Here is a 15,893-nt window from a genome sequence, read left to right as displayed (position 1 = left end):
CCTTCTTCCTTATCACCAGCGAAGGATTCTATCTTATCGATAAGATTACAGGCTAGTAAAAAAAAACTTGTCTCCATCCCTCTATGGCCTCGGTGGCTCTACACGATCACAACTGGCCCAACCTTTTCGATCATCAAACCACACCTTCCACCAACCCGCCAGTTTGACAGTCCCAAGATACCGCCACGATGAGGTACGCTCTTCCCAGAGGCACTGCAAGTGCTCTTGGCGCCGTCGGCCTCGCTAACATTGACTGTCGATAGAATCGAAACCTGCTACTTCTGCTCCAGGCCGGCGTACCCCAGCAAAGGCATCACCTTTGTTCGCAATGACGCCAAGGTCTTCCGCTTCTGCCGCAGCAAATGCCACAAGAACGTGCGTTGTGATTGATATCCGTGGGAGGCGAGACACCGAGTCGATTGTGCTAACAGGAAGTCCGTTGTTTTCCCTTTCTTTTTTTTACAGTTCAAGATGAAGCGTAACCCCCGCAAGCTCAAATGGACCAAGGCCTTCCGCAAGGCGGCCGGCAAGGAGTTGACGGTCGACAGCACTCTGCAGTTTGCCGCTCGCCGCAACGTGCCGGTCCGCTACGACCGCGACCTGATGACCAAGACGGTCAAGGCCATGGAGCGCATTGCCGAGATCCGCGCGCGCCGCGAGCGGCGGCACTACAAGCAGCGCATGGCGGGCAACAAGCAGCGCGAGCTGGCGCTGGCGCGCGAGCTGGTGGCCAAGAGCGAGCACCTGCTGCCGCGCCTGCGTGGCAGCGAGAAGCGCCGCCTGGCCGAGGCCGGGCTCACGGCCGAGGAGATTGCGCAGATCGAGCCCGAGGCGCAAAAGTCCAAGGTCTGGGGCAAGGAGCTGCGCCGCAAGGCCAAGCTGGTCGAGACGGCCGATGGAGATGTCGAGGAGCTTGTCGACGACAACGAGGGCGGCGATGGCTGGGACGACGAGGACGGCAACGACGAGGAAGACGTCGACATGGACGAGTAGGCGGTGGCTTGGCCTACCCCTGGTTGTTTTCTTTTCGCTGCTCTCAACGACAAAAGTAAGAGCGGCAAAACGCGCACAGGGCTTGCGGGCGCTCGCTTGCTCTTGCGTGCGACATGATTATCAAAAGCCGGAGGGGGTGGGGCGGAGGGGGGGGGAAGGCCCTCTGCTCCTCTGTCGGGAGCTGTTTCTTGTTGTTGTTGGTGTTGCTGCTGTTGCTGTTGTCGTTCTTCTTTCTCTTTCCGTTATGGCATGGCGTTTCTGGGACCTCGTTTCGGTCATATTGATCATTATCACATCAAATCATTTGCACTCTCGTCGTTCAATGCTTCCGGGGCAAAACAAAATACAAAACCGGATAGAAAATACCAGCACGGCCCATCACACAGACAGACAGCTCGTCAGCCATGCACGGCATGGCAACTTGTTTCTGTTGATTTCTCTTTTTTTTGCGGCTTCTGCTTCTGTTCCCATCTATCCCACACTATATACCCTGATTATCAACACGCCGTCCTCTAAATCTGTCGTTCATTTGACCCACCATCAACAATCTGTCCAGCATATCCCCAAAGTCCATCGTAGTCTTTAGGGTCCGGGATATGTCGGCGGCGGTGCTGGCAGGTCAACATCCACAATCTGCTCAACCTTTGCGTCGATGGCTGCCATGGTTTCCTTTCGGGCGGCTTCGGCTTGGCGATTGGCTTCTCTCGCAGCTTCGGCGTTCCAGTTGCCGGCGCCCCCTCGGCCCGACCAGCCAGACGCGCGCTGGGACAAAGTCGAAGTGCGGGCCTGGATGGCATCTACAACGGCCTGCTGCTCGGCAACGCTTTCGGCTACGGCCGATGGAGCGGCAAAGTTTCCGGCTCCGCCTCGGCCGCCACTGACATACGGGGAGGCATCCTTTTTCCTGGCAAGATTTACACTGGCTTGTTCGGACTGCATTGGGCACAGAAGCAACGCACAAGGGATATAGTCAACAACTGGAAGTTATACACAAAAATACGGAAACAACGGTGGGTTTGTACGATCTGGGGGTTAGACTCTAGGATTGCGGACGAACCTCCGGGAGATGGTTGACAAAGTCATGGCTCTGTAGGTTTCCGGCGCCACCCCGGCCGACATGGGTGACTTTGGGGGGGTCCATAGTTGGGTAGTTGTCAAAGGAGAAAGAACAAGAAGAAATTAAAAAAAAAAAAAAAAAAAGACAAAGAAAGAAGTCGTTGTTAGTTGTTACACACACTCTTGACGTTATCGCGGAGTGGTGTCATGTGAAAAGCAGCAGCCTATCAGAAGCGCGCATGGCTCTCCAGGTCAAAGGCCAGGGAACCCTTAAAGTTCCAGCGGGGTATGTAGCAGCACTAGAGCGCCAAAGCACTAAAGCACAGCACTAAATGACGGGCTAGACTTGGGGGGTTTAGAGGGGCTTGACTAGTTGGAGCTAGCAGGCCGGGGGGGGGGGGGGGGGGGGGGGGGGGAGGAAAGTAGAAGAAAAGAAAAGGGGAGAGACAGAAGACAAAGTAAATAGTGATACAATCTCACAATGCGTGGCCAGGGCTGTTTTGTTTTGTTCTGTCTTTGCCTCCAGCGGAAAGTGTGCCTGTTCTGGCGGTGGTGGTGGTGTTGAATAGTTGTTGGGCCGGGTTAGGCTGGATGGCTGTTTAACCCCCGGCCAGGGTTACCTCTGGTGTGGGTTTGTTGTTTCTTTTTTGGGGCTTCCACTGGGCTTCTCTTTACTCGGTAATTTGTTTTTATTTTCAGAGACCCAAGTTTTTTTTTTGTGATTGACTCATTCACGACCAGGCCAAGCCAGCAACTATTTCCACCTTTCTCTTCTTCTTTGGCCACGTAGTTTCTCGTCTCTTGCCCCTCATTCCTGTCCACTCACTTTCTCCCCCTCTCCAGGCCATTTCTGGCGATATATCCACATTTCTCAGCCGGCCGTGCCTTTGGCCTTTTCCCATCTGCCTGACCAGCCGGCAAAGGAACAAGCCACTAAAGTGGTTCTAAAGTGGTTTTTTTTTTACCCCGCCGTGGAGGCCCTTTGGCTGGGCTGTCTGGGCTTTCGCTTTGCTGCTGAAGACCCGCTTCGTGACTCGCTCCGCGAGGGCGGCGTGTGATTGGCTGGCAAGACTTGGGGCCTGTCCCTGCATCAACCCTGGACTTTGTGCATATATTCATACAGTACACATAGCCACTTGGTTCCAGAAGACATGTCTTTGTCTTTGTCTTTGACGGCGTCTTTGTCCATGTACAAGTATCTTCTCTCTCTCTCTCTCTCTCTCTCTCTCTCTCTGTGCAATCTGTTATTTCCGTCTTGTTTTGGCGGGCTCTTCTTGTCTCACCCACTCACTGGCCTTGCTTCCGAACCGGAGCTGGGATATGGCAACATACACACACACACACACACATGTACCAACACAGCTAGTTGGTGGACTAGGTGGAACTACCAGCTAATGCTCGCATGTACACATGTACCTCGTTTCAAGTCCTTGGCTCCCCAAAAAGGAGACAAGACCTAATTAGTTAATGCCCCTGCTCTCAGCCAGCGAAACGGAACAAGGGCACAACAAGCGAGGACAGGTCGGCTAGAACAGGCCAGCCAAGAGCGAGAGACAAGAAGCACCAGCACCTCCAAGACATCCATAACTAGTCACACTTACATAACTAGTTAACTGACTAACTAGCTACCTGTGTTCAGAGAGACGAGACGCCAGCCAGGTCTTGCTTGGTGTCTGCCGACCATCGGACGGCAAGCCAGTCAGTAAACCTGGCCTTTGCTGCTGGAAGTGTGTCTGTACATACACATGTCTGTGGGTACACATGTGTCTCTGTAGGTTTGTATGCCTGTCTGTATGTCTGTAGGTGTGTCTCTGGGCCCGGCGTCCCCTTCTGAAATCTGTAACTATGTACATACATGTCCACGTATCGCATTGCTGCTGTCCCAGAGGCAAATTAATTATTCCAGGCTCTTTGACAAAGGGAGACCAGCCAGCCAATCAATCCATGCAAGCATGTGCATGGATCAGAATTGAGAATCGACTTATCCCATAGCTCAATGCACGCACCCCCTCATCATTCTCATTCCAGTTCGAGTTGTAGCCAGGCCCATCCATACAGTCAGTGCTGGCAGGGCCTGTAGCGAAGCCCCTAAGAGACGCAAAAGGGCACTGTGAAAGAAAGGGCCACTAACAAAGGGATCGTTCAACCAAAGACCAGTGACAGTGGCCGCTCTTTGTGTGCGTATGTGTGACCTTCAGCGCGGCGATTCTCTCCCCTCGAAATGAGGTCTCCAAGAATAGAATACATGGGAGCCAGGTCCCCCTTCTCCTCGTCCCGGGAATAAGGCGAGCATCTCTCGCCCAGCAAAACAACGCAAAAGCCAGTGACCAGCCCGTCCGCTGTGTGCCACGCCACGCCACGCCACGCCATCAGGCCGTACCGTATCAGATTATCTGCTCATAATCAACCAAGTTAAGTCAGTCAGTCGGTCAGCCAGCCAGCCAGCCAGCCAGTCAAATTACTCACGGAACGTGGTCTCGGTTGATAGGCGGCGAGGGCTTTTATATATCTCACTGCGCGTCGGCCCTGCCCTGGTGTTAATCTCGTGATACGAGGCGGGATATGGGAAGCCGGCACCAGGATCTTGGAGAGAAAAGAACAAAGAAAAAAGGGCACGAGACCGTCATCTCACCACGCTATGCATCGTTCAGGCTCCGAAATAGCGAGCGACGGGCATGGAGGAGGTGGTACATGGTAGGGGAGGATATTGGTGGTGGTAGTGCTAATGGTGCTGTGCGCTAATAGCACTGTAGTGAATCGTCAATATCCGCCAACTCTAGCCAGCCAGCCAGCCAGCCAATGTGTGCATCTAGAGTCCGCCTCGTTTTCGCCCTCCCTCATCTTATGAGTGTCCTCGTGATACGTGCCCCTTGTATCCTCCCAGTCTAGTCGAGGTTGAGATCTTGCTGGTGTTAGGCTGGTGCTCCCTGAGAACTACGGTGAAGCTAACTACATAGGCGATGGAATGCCAATATTGTTTTCTTTTTTTTTTTTTTTTGGTGTCTTGGTCAATGATGTGATAACAACCCTATGATAAACCACGATATGATATGGCGATATGATAGTGATAGGGCTCCCTCCCCGCTCTCCGTCCACCAAAACTGGGGCTTGATCCCTAAGCCGTGTGCAGTTTCTGGGAAACACAAGAAACGAAAAGCACAAACCTAACTTTCCGACTTGGTGAGCCCTATGCTCCATCGACATCGACAGCTGTGGAAGCCGTGTCTGTATACTTTTGGCCCGCCCTGCTCCAGTATTCAGGCACCTTGGCAGTTGCTTCACTAGTTGGCTATTCACACCACACCTTCCACCTTCGACCTTGACATTCACACTCTCCACACTCACAAAAACACCCAGCAAAGTCCCGCCTACCTCAAACACCGCCCAAGTCCCAGCCAGCGCCGTTGTGCTTGGATGTACCGGGTACATAGATCCACGCCACAATTACACGGCCCTCACCCACTCCCTTCCCCCTCTCTCGCTCTCCTTCTCCCTCTGCTCCCCCTTCCTTCCTGTTCTGTCCAGTCCTGCCTGTCCTGCCTGTCCTGCCTGTCCAGTCCTGCCTGGGCTTCCATGACCTCCTGCTTGTTTCGATGCGTCCCCGTCCACGTAAATTGTGCCTGTAAATAGTGTGCCTCGTGCTTTCCTTGTTAGAGTTGCTTCCCAAAGGGAAAAAAAAGTGTAGCAACCTCCTTGACCTTTTTTTTTCTTCTTTCTTCCTTCCTGCATACATTCACGTCTTCTTCTTTGACAACATCGCCGATTTCTGGTCTCCATATCCTTTCGTCTTCTTCTTGACCACCGACCTTGGCTCCGACTCGCTCTCCCACCTCCTCGACCGCCCGCTTTCACTGCAACCACCATCTCGACGTCGACTCCCTCGACCGCTCGCCATTCTATACAGAGGCTCCTCCCCTCCTCCCCCGCCCCTCCTCCTCCCGCCTCGAAGCATCGCCACCGTTGCTTTGCTTGTATAATCTCGTTCTACTCTAGGCCTGTCTTGTCTCTCCCGCAACCAACCAACAACCAACAAAACGGCAGGCGGACGTGTTGTGTTACACCATATACACCCAGATCCCGCAAACTTCTGCCGCCTGTATAAACCACACACGCACCCGTCTTACTCGCAAGTTTCCTTGCCGGCAGCTATTCTGTTCCAAGGAGAAAGGACTAGCAATGGCTTCGTCCAAAGTAGGTTGAGCCACCATTGCTGTGATGTCCTTCCTTGCCCTTGGCCCATCACAACGTGCAGCCAGTCTGCCATGTTGTGCTCTGGGCGATTGATGCCGTTCTTCAGCCCTCGTTGGGAGTCTTTTGCTGTTTGCCTCTCGGCCCGGCCGATACCCGACAAGACTGCTCTGCTCCTCTCCTTTACCTGCAAACTCCAGCTCCCGCCCCCGCTCCCGCTCCCGCTCCCGTGATATTGCCTTGAATGTTTGTGACGGAGATTTGCCTCGCCCCAGTCCGCCCCATGCCCCATCTCAACTCCTTGGTGCTTCATGAACAAAATCACTGACGATGGATTGCTCGCTTCGCCCTATCAGGAAATGCAACACCCGTCGCGGCCCTTTGTACATGCTCAAACTCCGAGTCTCTCGACCATGGCCACGGCCATGACCGCGGCTACCCTCACGGCCTCGACGACGACTGCGAACATGCCCGTTTCCACTCCTGCCTCCATCTCGGCCCCGAGCACCGGTCCCGGCCCTGTCTCCGCCCCCGGCCCGCTCTTTCGACCCGTACATACGAGAGCACCCTCCCACACCCTCTCTTCACTGGCCATTTCTCCCATAAACACAAACAACCGCATCAACCGACGCAAGTCTGTCACTAGTGCTGCAGTCACCCACGCCAATGCCGCAGCCGTTGCTTCCGCCATAGATGCTTCGCCATTGGCCCTTCCGGGTCCCAGCTCCAAGCGCCATGTGGCGGCAGCCTCCATGTCGCTGTCCTCGTCAACCGGCACCGGACCCGTGAACCTGGCTGTCTCGACGATCCCCCCGGCCCAGATGCCCCCGAGATTTATGCCTGGAGTCAAGAGAGAATCCGCCGACGTGGGCGAAGAGGTCATGTCGAGAATGCAGCTCGGCCACGGTTCGCTCTCGCCATCCACCCCGGACTCTGGCCTCAACGACCAGAGCCGTCTTCGCCGCGCCAGTGAGGGCCAGCCCCTCGTCCGTGAAGGCGGAAAGCGCTTCAACCGAATCGAACTCCGCTGTGATACCTGTGGGAAAAGCTACAAGCATAGCAGCTGCCTGACAAAGCATCTGTTAGTCTCCCTGTCCCCCCCTGCCACAATCACCATTGAAGCAACCCACGGCTGGCTTCGTTTTATGTTTGCATGTGTCGTTTTTGGATGAATCTGAATGTCTGGCTGTGCGTCTTTACGACTGTCTGGCTGTCTGCTTTCTGGCTGCACGCACCTTTAGATCCGAGCTTGCTTTTCCATCACTCGGCGTCTTGGTCTCGGTGCTTGGTGCATGTGATCCTACTACTACCCCTGTCTGAAATGCCACCCATGTCTATACATCTACCCTGGCTTAGCTGCCTCACCACCGCCTTTATGACTTGGAACTTGACAGCTGACTTGGATATCCTTTCTTTTCTCTTCTTCTCTTCAGATGGGAACACACTCCGGAGTGGTCGTACACGTCCAAACTCCTCATTTCCAAGCACCAGCAGGTGCAGCTTCTCGAGGCAGCCAGTGTCCTGGTTGCCATGAACCACAATGACCCGAAATCCGACACCATGACTGCATCGCCTTCGGAATCCACCAGCGGCTTCCACAGTGAAACCGACTCTTCTTCTCTCTCGGACGCGGCCTCGCGCCGCCACGATCGCACGAGCTCGACCGAAACCACACCACCACCACCCATGGAAGGTCTGGGTCTCAAACTCAACTCGCACCAGTTCTCCACCAAGAGATACAGCACAGGTGGCATTTCCAAAGCTTACAAGCTGGGGAGCCACAGACCATCGACGAGCGTGCTCCAGGGCATCGCCTCTTCAGTTCCAAACGGAACGTCACTCGGCCACGGCCACGGCCACGGCCGCAAGCGCAGCGAAGACATTCGCCCGACTTCCTCGGGCCGTAGCTCTACCGGCAAGGTTGACCGCGAGCTTGCCGCGGCAGTGGAGATGCTCAGCTGCAGCTTTAACAGCAACCACGCAAAGTCACCAAATACGGCTGTCCTGATACCGCCGGTTCCCGCGCTGCCTATTCAGTATCTTGAACAGGCCACGTCATTTGCGAGCTCGGGCTTCACCAGCTTTCCGAGCAGACCACAGGAGAGCTTCACGCGCGGCGAGAGCTTTATCCGTGGCGGCGCCAAGTCGCTGCACTCGCACGACGACATGGACATGGACGACAGCGCCAGTGAGGGCGTGGCGGGCGACGATGATGATTACGATATGCGGCGGGCGCGCAGTGACGAAGATGACGACGGCGTTTTTGGTCGCATGGAAGAATAGGCTCCAAGCCGGAGGGTCTTTCAGTGTGTTTCTTGTTTAACTGTTTCTGTCTTTTTTTTTTGGTTTTGTTATTCTTGGGTTTGTTTTGTACACGGCGCCGGCCAGCTCTTGACTTTGCATGGGGGGCGGTGATTCTTTTTTCTTTTTTTCTTGGGCTTTGTGTAGTAGTGTCTTGTTTGGTTCGCCCATCTTCCCTTTGTCTATAGCCTGCCATCCGGGATTTCTGTTTTTTTTTTCTTCTCCTGTTTGGTGGGTGGCATCAAAGAGGCCAACCGGTTGTGGTTCGTCGCTTTTGATGATGCCCTCTCTTCCTCCTAGTTATATTCTTTTTTTTTTCTTATACTCATGTAGACCTTGTTGGGTCTCGAGACTTGCGCAGGCGACGGCAGATGCGATAAACTACTGCTTCTTATAAAGTAGCACATCAGAACAAATATATTCATAACGAGAATGACGCGAGTCTTGGTCCTCCCTGTGCTTTTTTTCAGCTGATTCTTTTGCCACTTTTCACTGGTACTTGTCGGCGTCAGCGTTCCCAATCTGGCCGAATATTTTCACTCTGGTATTTCCACTCTCGTTGCCCCCCTCTCCCCCTAGAACCAGGTCAGAACAAGCAAAAGCTTCTCTGTGACGCGACTTGGATTGGTGCTCTTTGAAACCTGCCAACTCTGTCCATCTCCATCTCGATATTCCCCCCCACCACCATTGCGTCTGTGTGCCTGCACCCTCCCACAATGCTGAGCCATCCCGCGTCTTCTCAGCAGCGAAAAGCCTTGTCAGCCCTGGCGTCTGACAGCGAAGCCGAGGCTTCCACCATCTACGACGCGCGACTCCGGCGCCAGACGCCCCGGGCGGAACGAGCCATGACCGACAGCGGCGCAGACGTGCTGGACAGATTTGCAGGCGATCATGCCGGCGCGCAGCAGCTTGAAACGCCGGCGACGGCTGGGGCGCGCAGGGCGGCGGTGCGAAACAGGCGTCGCAGCCGTGACGCACAGCTCGCCCTGGCAGACCTCGGTAGCGACGGCGGCAGCGACAGCGACGGCCTGGGCCTGGGCCACCAGCGCGCCTCGACGCTTCCAGCGCCCGTCGCGGCCGTGCTGCAGGTGCTCGCGAGCCTGGGCGCTCTGTGGATGGCCTATTCCCTGCTCCAGGAGTGGGCCCGGCCGCAACTGCTGGGCGTTGTGCGCCATCTCAGCCCTGGCGATCTGGGCGTGCTCCTGGGCTGGCGAGGGTAGGTGGGCGTGGTGTCCGTGGCGGAATCAAAGGGCGCTCCCCCCGAAGCTAACGTGCCGGCGCATAGTATCTACACGGCCTTTGCCTGGTTCTCCGAGTGCAGTGCTGCCGATGCAGCGGCTGTGGGCTTTCTCGGGACCAGCCCTACGGTAAGGATGTCCCTCGTCTTTCCCGCGGCCGCACTAGCGAAGCGAGCGAGCTGTGTGTTTTGACTTTTTTTTTTTGTTTTTTTGCCGCTGTCAACTAACTCCCCGCGCGTCGCTTGTTTTTCTGCTGTGCCGCTTCGCAGGTCTATCTCCTGGCAACCTTCTACCAGGTTCCGCCGACGCTGGCGCTGGCCGCGCTCGCCGTCGACTCGGCCGTCGTCTTTGAGCTGTGGAGTCTCTTTAGATCCCTGTCGCAGACGCCCGCCAAGCAGCGCCATGCCACGGCGCGGCCGCGCGGCACCGTGACGTCAGACGTGGGCGTGCAGCTGGCCACGTCTGTCTTTGCCGCCGCCATCTACGCCGTCGTCATTTTCCTGGCCTTCCAGAGCTTTGTGCCGCGCCTCGTGCTCGGCTTCCTCGCCGGCGGCCAGACGCTGACGGCCGCGTTCCCCTTTGACTACGCCACCATCCTGCCCGCCGCGCTGGCCTTTGGCGCCGCGCTCAACCGGCTCGTCTTTGTGCCCTACGCCGACCTGGGCCTGCGCCGCGAGGATGCGATGCTGGCCCGCTTCGACCCCGCCGCCGCGACGCTGTGGGAGACGGTCGTCTTTAATTTCTGGGGCTACACGGCGCGCGCCAAGGTCGGCCTGCGGAGAACGCTGGCGGCCATGCTGTCGTCGGGCATCGGCACATGTGCCTTTTTGCTGTGCGGGCTCAAGACTACGCACCAGGGCGCTGTTGCGTACGCGAGCATCTGGGTTGCGGCGGCGCTGTTTGCCGGGATTGGCATGGGGTGGGCGGGCAAGCTGTGAAGATGGCTGGAGGCTGGGATGCCAACTGGAGGCTTACATGGCTGTAGAGTGGCGTGGATGCACTCATGAAGCACTGTGAATAGTTAGTTACCCGGTAGTTAGCCAAAAAGAACCGACTGCGTCTGTACCTGTGAATCTCTGGGCTTCCAGAGTCTTATCGATAAAAGCTTCCCCATCGCCTGACTGCCACTCAACCCTAGACCCTAGCCCGCCGCCGCTGGACCAATCAGAGATAGCTAGCTCGAGCCCACCCCATCTTCACGACATCATCGCAGTTTTGGTGCCCGAAAACGCGTCACGAGCTGCTGCGTGCTTCTCATTCTGCAAGCCTGATATTATTTGCGCATACTTTTATCCTTTTGCAGCACTACCCCTTTTCTTCTTCTTCTGTTCATCTTCATATCTCGCATCTCGTCCCGCCACACAACTGACGCGTGCTGCCAACGCGCTCGACATGGGCTCTCGACTGCCGCCAACATGATCCAGTCCCCCGATGCCTCACATCACGAGGCTGCCGCCGTCTCTCCCCGCAGCATGCCCGGCTCGGAGCCGCCGGTCCAGCGCTCGCTGCGAGAGTCGCTCGAGGCCATGGACATGCGCGCCGACCCCGATGCGCAAGCCACCATCACCGACTTTACCGACTTCACCGACCACCTCCCGTCCGACATGATCCGCTCGCTGACCCTGATTGGCCAGCTGGACGAGACCTACGCCGCGTCGTCGCAGGCTGTCCACGACGCCACGACCACGTGGGCGAGCCGGTCCAGCGCCGCGGCCGTCGACCAGGCGGCTGCGAATGCGCTGAGGTCCGACATCTCGGAAAACATGACCATTGCCCTGCAGTCGCGCCTGCATTCGCACGCCGAGGCGCTACGCATGTTTGAAAACGTCAACAAGCACTATGACAGAGCTTCCGTGTTGCTGGCAAAGCTCAGGAACATGCTGGAAAACTACCCTTCCGCCGAGGACCTTGGAAGCTGCTCGGCCGCGCCGACAAAGGCCGCGCCGCTCTCAAAGAAGACGCAAAAGCCAGACAAGCCGAGGCCGAAGCGACCCCGGGCCCCCAAGATCATCATCCCCGGCGAGGTCCTTGCGCCCTACGAACTCGACGACGACTCGTCCGTAGATGACGACGATGAGTCCTCGGAAGATGAAAAGCCCAGCGACCCCCGCAAAGCTCCGACTCCGCCGCTTCCTTCTGCACGGCACAAACCAACAGGGCGTCCGGGCAGACCGCCCAAATCTACTACACAGCCCGCCAACAACACCAACGCCGCTGAACACATGGCGGCAGGGACTGCACCGCCTGTCGGCTTGGCCACAGGTCCGCCCGAGCCTGGGAGCGCCGAGGCGCCGTGGCTGCGGCTGACGCCCGTGGAGCTGGCTCGGCTGCGCAAAAAGATGAAGAAGAATGTGACTTGGAGTCCGAGCGACACCATGATTGCGCGAGAACTCAACCATTTATGCCGCGGGCCTGAAGCCTACAGAGCCGCCCGGCAAAAAGCCCTTGAGCAGGGGCGAGACTTTGAAGACGTGGTGCTGCCCTCGGCGCCGGACCCGTCTGGTGCTGCGCCGCCAGCCGTTGAGGGCGCCCTTAGCGCCGAGGCGCTGGCGGACGTGACACTCACGTCGAGTAACAAGGGGATGAAGCTCAATGAGGCGAAGAAGCTCAAGCGCGAGGCCATGGCCAAGATGGCGGCCGAGGAAGCAGAGGCGTCGGAGCGCAAACTCGAAGAGATTGCCAAAATGCTGCTGCAGCCCACGACGCCCTCCCACGAGCCAAGCAAGCCGGCAAAACCCGCCGCGCGCTCTGCGGTAAAGCGCAAGAGGGCCGCTGGCGATGACGAGTCGCCCGAGGTCTCAGAGTCTGTGGTCGAATCGACTGCCTCGCCTGCGCCGATGCCCGCAGTCGGCGTCAGCGCAACGTTCCCCAAAATCACATCCGTCGTCTCGGCGCCTGCACTTGCAACAGCAAGAGCCAACGTCGCCGCTAGCGCGGGCCGGCTGGCGTCCAAGCGAATCAAGGTCGAGACGCCAATCCCTCCGCCCAAGCTATCCATTGGAGCCGGCGACACCAGGCGACACGCTGCGGTGGTCGCGGCGCCGCCACTCCCGCAATCCCGGACACCTGTGCCGCCGCCCGCACGCATGGCGCCTGCTGCCCCGAGCGCCACCGACGCCGCGCGGCCGTCCACGTCCATCTCGCCCCAATGTTCTGTGCCGCCGGCGCCCGGGGGCTCGTCCGCTGAGCCGCGCACGTTCCGCAAGTCGACGACGCCCATCCTCCCGCCCACGCAGGAAATCTCGAAGCGCGAAACGCGCGCAGAGGCAAACAAGAGACTGCCGGCGCCAGCAGTGCCCGCGGCATCCAACGAAGCCCCCGCGCCTTCAGCAGGCGCCTCCACCCCCCAGACAAGGCCCGTGGCCCAAAGCGCCACGCCCGTCCCTGCGCCGGCGCCCGAGCAGCAAGCACCGTCCGGCGCCGGTCGACGGCCCGGCTCGCGAGGAAACAGCAGCAGCAACAGCAGCAGCATTCAGCCAGAGCAGGCTCCGGGCGTGGGCGTGCTCGACCGACCGCGCAGATCAAGCACCGTCAGGCTGGCGCCCGCGGCCGCAGCCGCAGCCGACGCTGCAGGCTCTGCCGCGGCGGGGACGGGCCAGCGCACGAAGCGGCCGGCGAACACGACTAGCTCCGGCGATAATAGCGCTGTGGGCAAGCGCAAGGCGGCGACGCGCAAAAAGGCCCGGGCGCCGAAGAGGGATAAAGGGGCGTCGTCGTCGTTGTCGTCGTTGTCGTCGTCGTCGGTGATAGTGGCGGAGCCGGAGGTGGATGAGTTTGACGAGGACGGCACGCCGATTGATCCTGGCGAGCCGCGGTATTGTGTGTGTAATCGCGTCAGTTTCGGGACGATGATTGCATGCGAGAGCGAGGTAAGCTGGGAGGAGGAACGGAGGGTTTCTCTTTTCTTTATTTTCCCCTCGTGTATCATGCGTGTGATTGCTGGTGCTAACTATTGTTCTCCTCTAGGAATGCCAGTATCAATGGTTTCATCTGGATTGTGTTGCGCTCAAAGAGATTCCGCGGCGCACGACAAAGTGGTACTGCCCGGATTGCAGGAAGAGGTTGAATATCGGGTCTAAAGGTGAAGTGACGTCACGGGGCGTCAAAACTTAAGGGTGCAGGGCCAGCAAAGAATAAAAAAGCACTTATTAGTTTACTAGTTTTTGGTTCGTGTGTTGGTGTGATATTAACTACATTCATACACATCTTTGCATCTTTACATGCTGGTGTCTCCTTTCTGTCTCTGTCTCTTTCAAGTTTCGTTGTCGGCTCGGCTCACGTGCTCTGACGTCATGCTCCGAATGGGCAAAGATGAAAACATGGGCTTTAGCAGTTTAGGGCGTCTTTTATAACAAGGCCGCACACCTGTCGTGTCTACTTGGACAACTACATTTGTGTTTCCCCTAAAACCCCACACGAGGGCTGTTCTATCCATGACGCCAACTGGTCACGGGGGGCTCGCTGGTTGGCTGCTCTGGAATTCCGCCGAGCCTTTGCAGTCGGAGATGGAGATGCGGACCCTTGTGCACACGGCTGGATTCAGTGGAATGAGTCACAGCACAGCACAGAGACCAAAGACTCCAGGGACTGTCGGTTGTTGTTGTTTCTGGCTTGTGTGGCATATTCCCTGTCTGATACAGCCCCAGCAACAGGGGGCTGGAGGCTAATAAACAAAGACTCTTGGGAGCTGCTGAAGAAGACAGAGCAGAACAGAACAGATGGCATAATGCTCTATTCGTGTCTGTCCATGACGCAGTGTGGAGGGTGGAGGGGTAACATGACATGCCCTGGCCATAGCACGCCCCCCCCCCTCCCCCCTGTTCAAACTGCCTCGAGGCTTGTTCAAGGGAGACGAGAAGAGGGGAGAAGAGGAGAAGGGTCCAGCACAGCACAGCACAGCACAAGTAGCTCATGTTAAGACGACAGTCACGGTTTGGTTGCCAGTTGTCAGCAAAAAGGAGCCCGCGCGCACCGGCAGCCAATGGCGGCGACTGGAAAGCCAGGACGACATGGTCAGCCTTTCCACTCGTTGGCTGGGCTGGCCAGTGAGCTACCGACTCGTCAGCCACGTGCCACCACAGCCGAGAGATGCAGCCGCCCGCAGGCTGGGGCGGACAGCCGGAGGTCCCCTTCGGGCTCGGCGCGAGAAGAGCGAGCCGCAGGGCTGGCCGTGTGGGTGGTTGAAGGCGGGGAGGACAGCGATCTACAGTTATCTGTACGTGTTGTTATCTGTGTGTCTGTATGTGTCCTCCCAGGGAGCCGCCAGGAATTCAAAGCCCTCCGAAAAGGCGCTCCGGAGCGGCGGCCCACGCTATGCTACGTGCGCTGTGCTGTTCTGGCTGGAAAGAAAAAGGCCCGGAAGGAGGAGGGGCGGCTGCAAGCTGGCGCTAACTGCAAATGCTGGGCGTTACTATGCTTATCTGTTAAGAGGCAGCCAGGGCAGGAGCGCAGCCAGGGCAGGGCAGGAGCGCAGGGCAGGTGACCCGCTTTCCGGCAGATTAGCACAGATAACTACGGAAGCCAGTGTCAGTGTAAGTGTAAGTAGTTGCTTGGTTGATTGGTTATCGCCTGTGGCAACTGCTCGCTAACTAGCTGGCTTGTACCCAGGACTGCAGTTGCTTGTCCAAGCCCAAAAACACCCTGTGGAAAGACAGGAAGGAGCCTGTACTCGCGGGTACTCTGTACTTCCAGCAGGCAGGCCCCTTGGGCTCTCCAGGTAGCTTCCATTTCTCACCGACTAGGGTTGTAGGATGAGGAAACTGCCTTGGAGAACCGACGACTACAGAGGTACTTACTCACCACTCATCACTCAGTGCAATCTTATGCGAGCAGTTGCTCTTTCTTTGCGACAGTAGTTGCTTGGTTAATCGTCTGCTACCATTTTGCTTCCTTGTCCGTTCTTTTCGTCCTCTTCCCTTCTTCTCTTTTTCTTCTTCTTTCTCTTTCCCCTCACCTACATCCAACTACACAACAAACCAACTCATGATACTTTGTCCCACTGATTGATCTGATCGATCGCCTTGCTAACCCACTGTTTCTATCCACGTCTTTTTCTTTCCCGTCTTTCTTTTTTTTGTTGAGTCCTCGCTACGACCAGCTCCAACAACTTCAGCCACA

At 57.1% G+C, this 15,893-nt stretch overlaps 5 protein-coding genes across 5 annotated transcripts; 4 read left to right on the top strand and 1 right to left on the bottom strand.

Annotated features, from left to right (window-relative positions):
- Window positions 1-188: 188 nt before the first annotated feature.
- BROUX77_004713 (uncharacterized protein) lies at window positions 189-993 on the top strand (the record flags this gene model as incomplete). Its single annotated transcript, XM_073749506.1, has 3 exons — window positions 189-193; window positions 264-375; window positions 466-993. 3 exons carry the CDS (start codon window positions 189-191, stop codon window positions 991-993), a joined length of 645 nt encoding a protein of 214 aa, XP_073605170.1.
- A 582-nt stretch (window positions 994-1,575) lies between these two features.
- On the bottom strand, window positions 1,576-2,134 carry BROUX77_004712 (uncharacterized protein; the record flags this gene model as incomplete). The annotated part of the gene is made up of 2 exons (XM_073749505.1): window positions 1,576-1,926; window positions 2,051-2,134. The coding sequence occupies 2 exons, from the start codon at window positions 2,132-2,134 to the stop codon at window positions 1,576-1,578; spliced, it is 435 nt and encodes a 144-aa protein (XP_073605169.1).
- Window positions 2,135-6,548: 4,414 nt separating this feature from the next.
- On the top strand, window positions 6,549-8,520 carry BROUX77_004711 (uncharacterized protein; the record flags this gene model as incomplete). The annotated part of the gene is made up of 2 exons (XM_073749504.1): window positions 6,549-7,318; window positions 7,671-8,520. 2 exons carry the CDS (start codon window positions 6,549-6,551, stop codon window positions 8,518-8,520), a joined length of 1,620 nt encoding a protein of 539 aa, XP_073605168.1.
- A 734-nt stretch (window positions 8,521-9,254) lies between these two features.
- On the top strand, window positions 9,255-10,714 carry BROUX77_004710 (uncharacterized protein; the record flags this gene model as incomplete). The annotated part of the gene is made up of 3 exons (XM_073749503.1): window positions 9,255-9,754; window positions 9,824-9,905; window positions 10,046-10,714. The coding sequence occupies 3 exons, from the start codon at window positions 9,255-9,257 to the stop codon at window positions 10,712-10,714; spliced, it is 1,251 nt and encodes a 416-aa protein (XP_073605167.1).
- Window positions 10,715-11,191: 477 nt separating this feature from the next.
- On the top strand, window positions 11,192-13,889 carry BROUX77_004709 (uncharacterized protein; the record flags this gene model as incomplete). Its single annotated transcript, XM_073749502.1, has 2 exons — window positions 11,192-13,645; window positions 13,743-13,889. 2 exons carry the CDS (start codon window positions 11,192-11,194, stop codon window positions 13,887-13,889), a joined length of 2,601 nt encoding a protein of 866 aa, XP_073605166.1.
- Window positions 13,890-15,893: the final 2,004 nt, after the last annotated feature.

This window comes from Berkeleyomyces rouxiae (assembly GCF_048999995.1).
Source record: "Berkeleyomyces rouxiae strain 22BRR77 chromosome Unknown BrBRR77_ptg000004l, whole genome shotgun sequence".
Lineage (NCBI taxonomy): Eukaryota > Fungi > Ascomycota > Sordariomycetes > Microascales > Ceratocystidaceae > Berkeleyomyces > Berkeleyomyces rouxiae.
The sequence above is the reverse complement of the archived record's forward strand: the minus strand, read 5'-3'. Positions and strand labels throughout refer to the sequence as shown.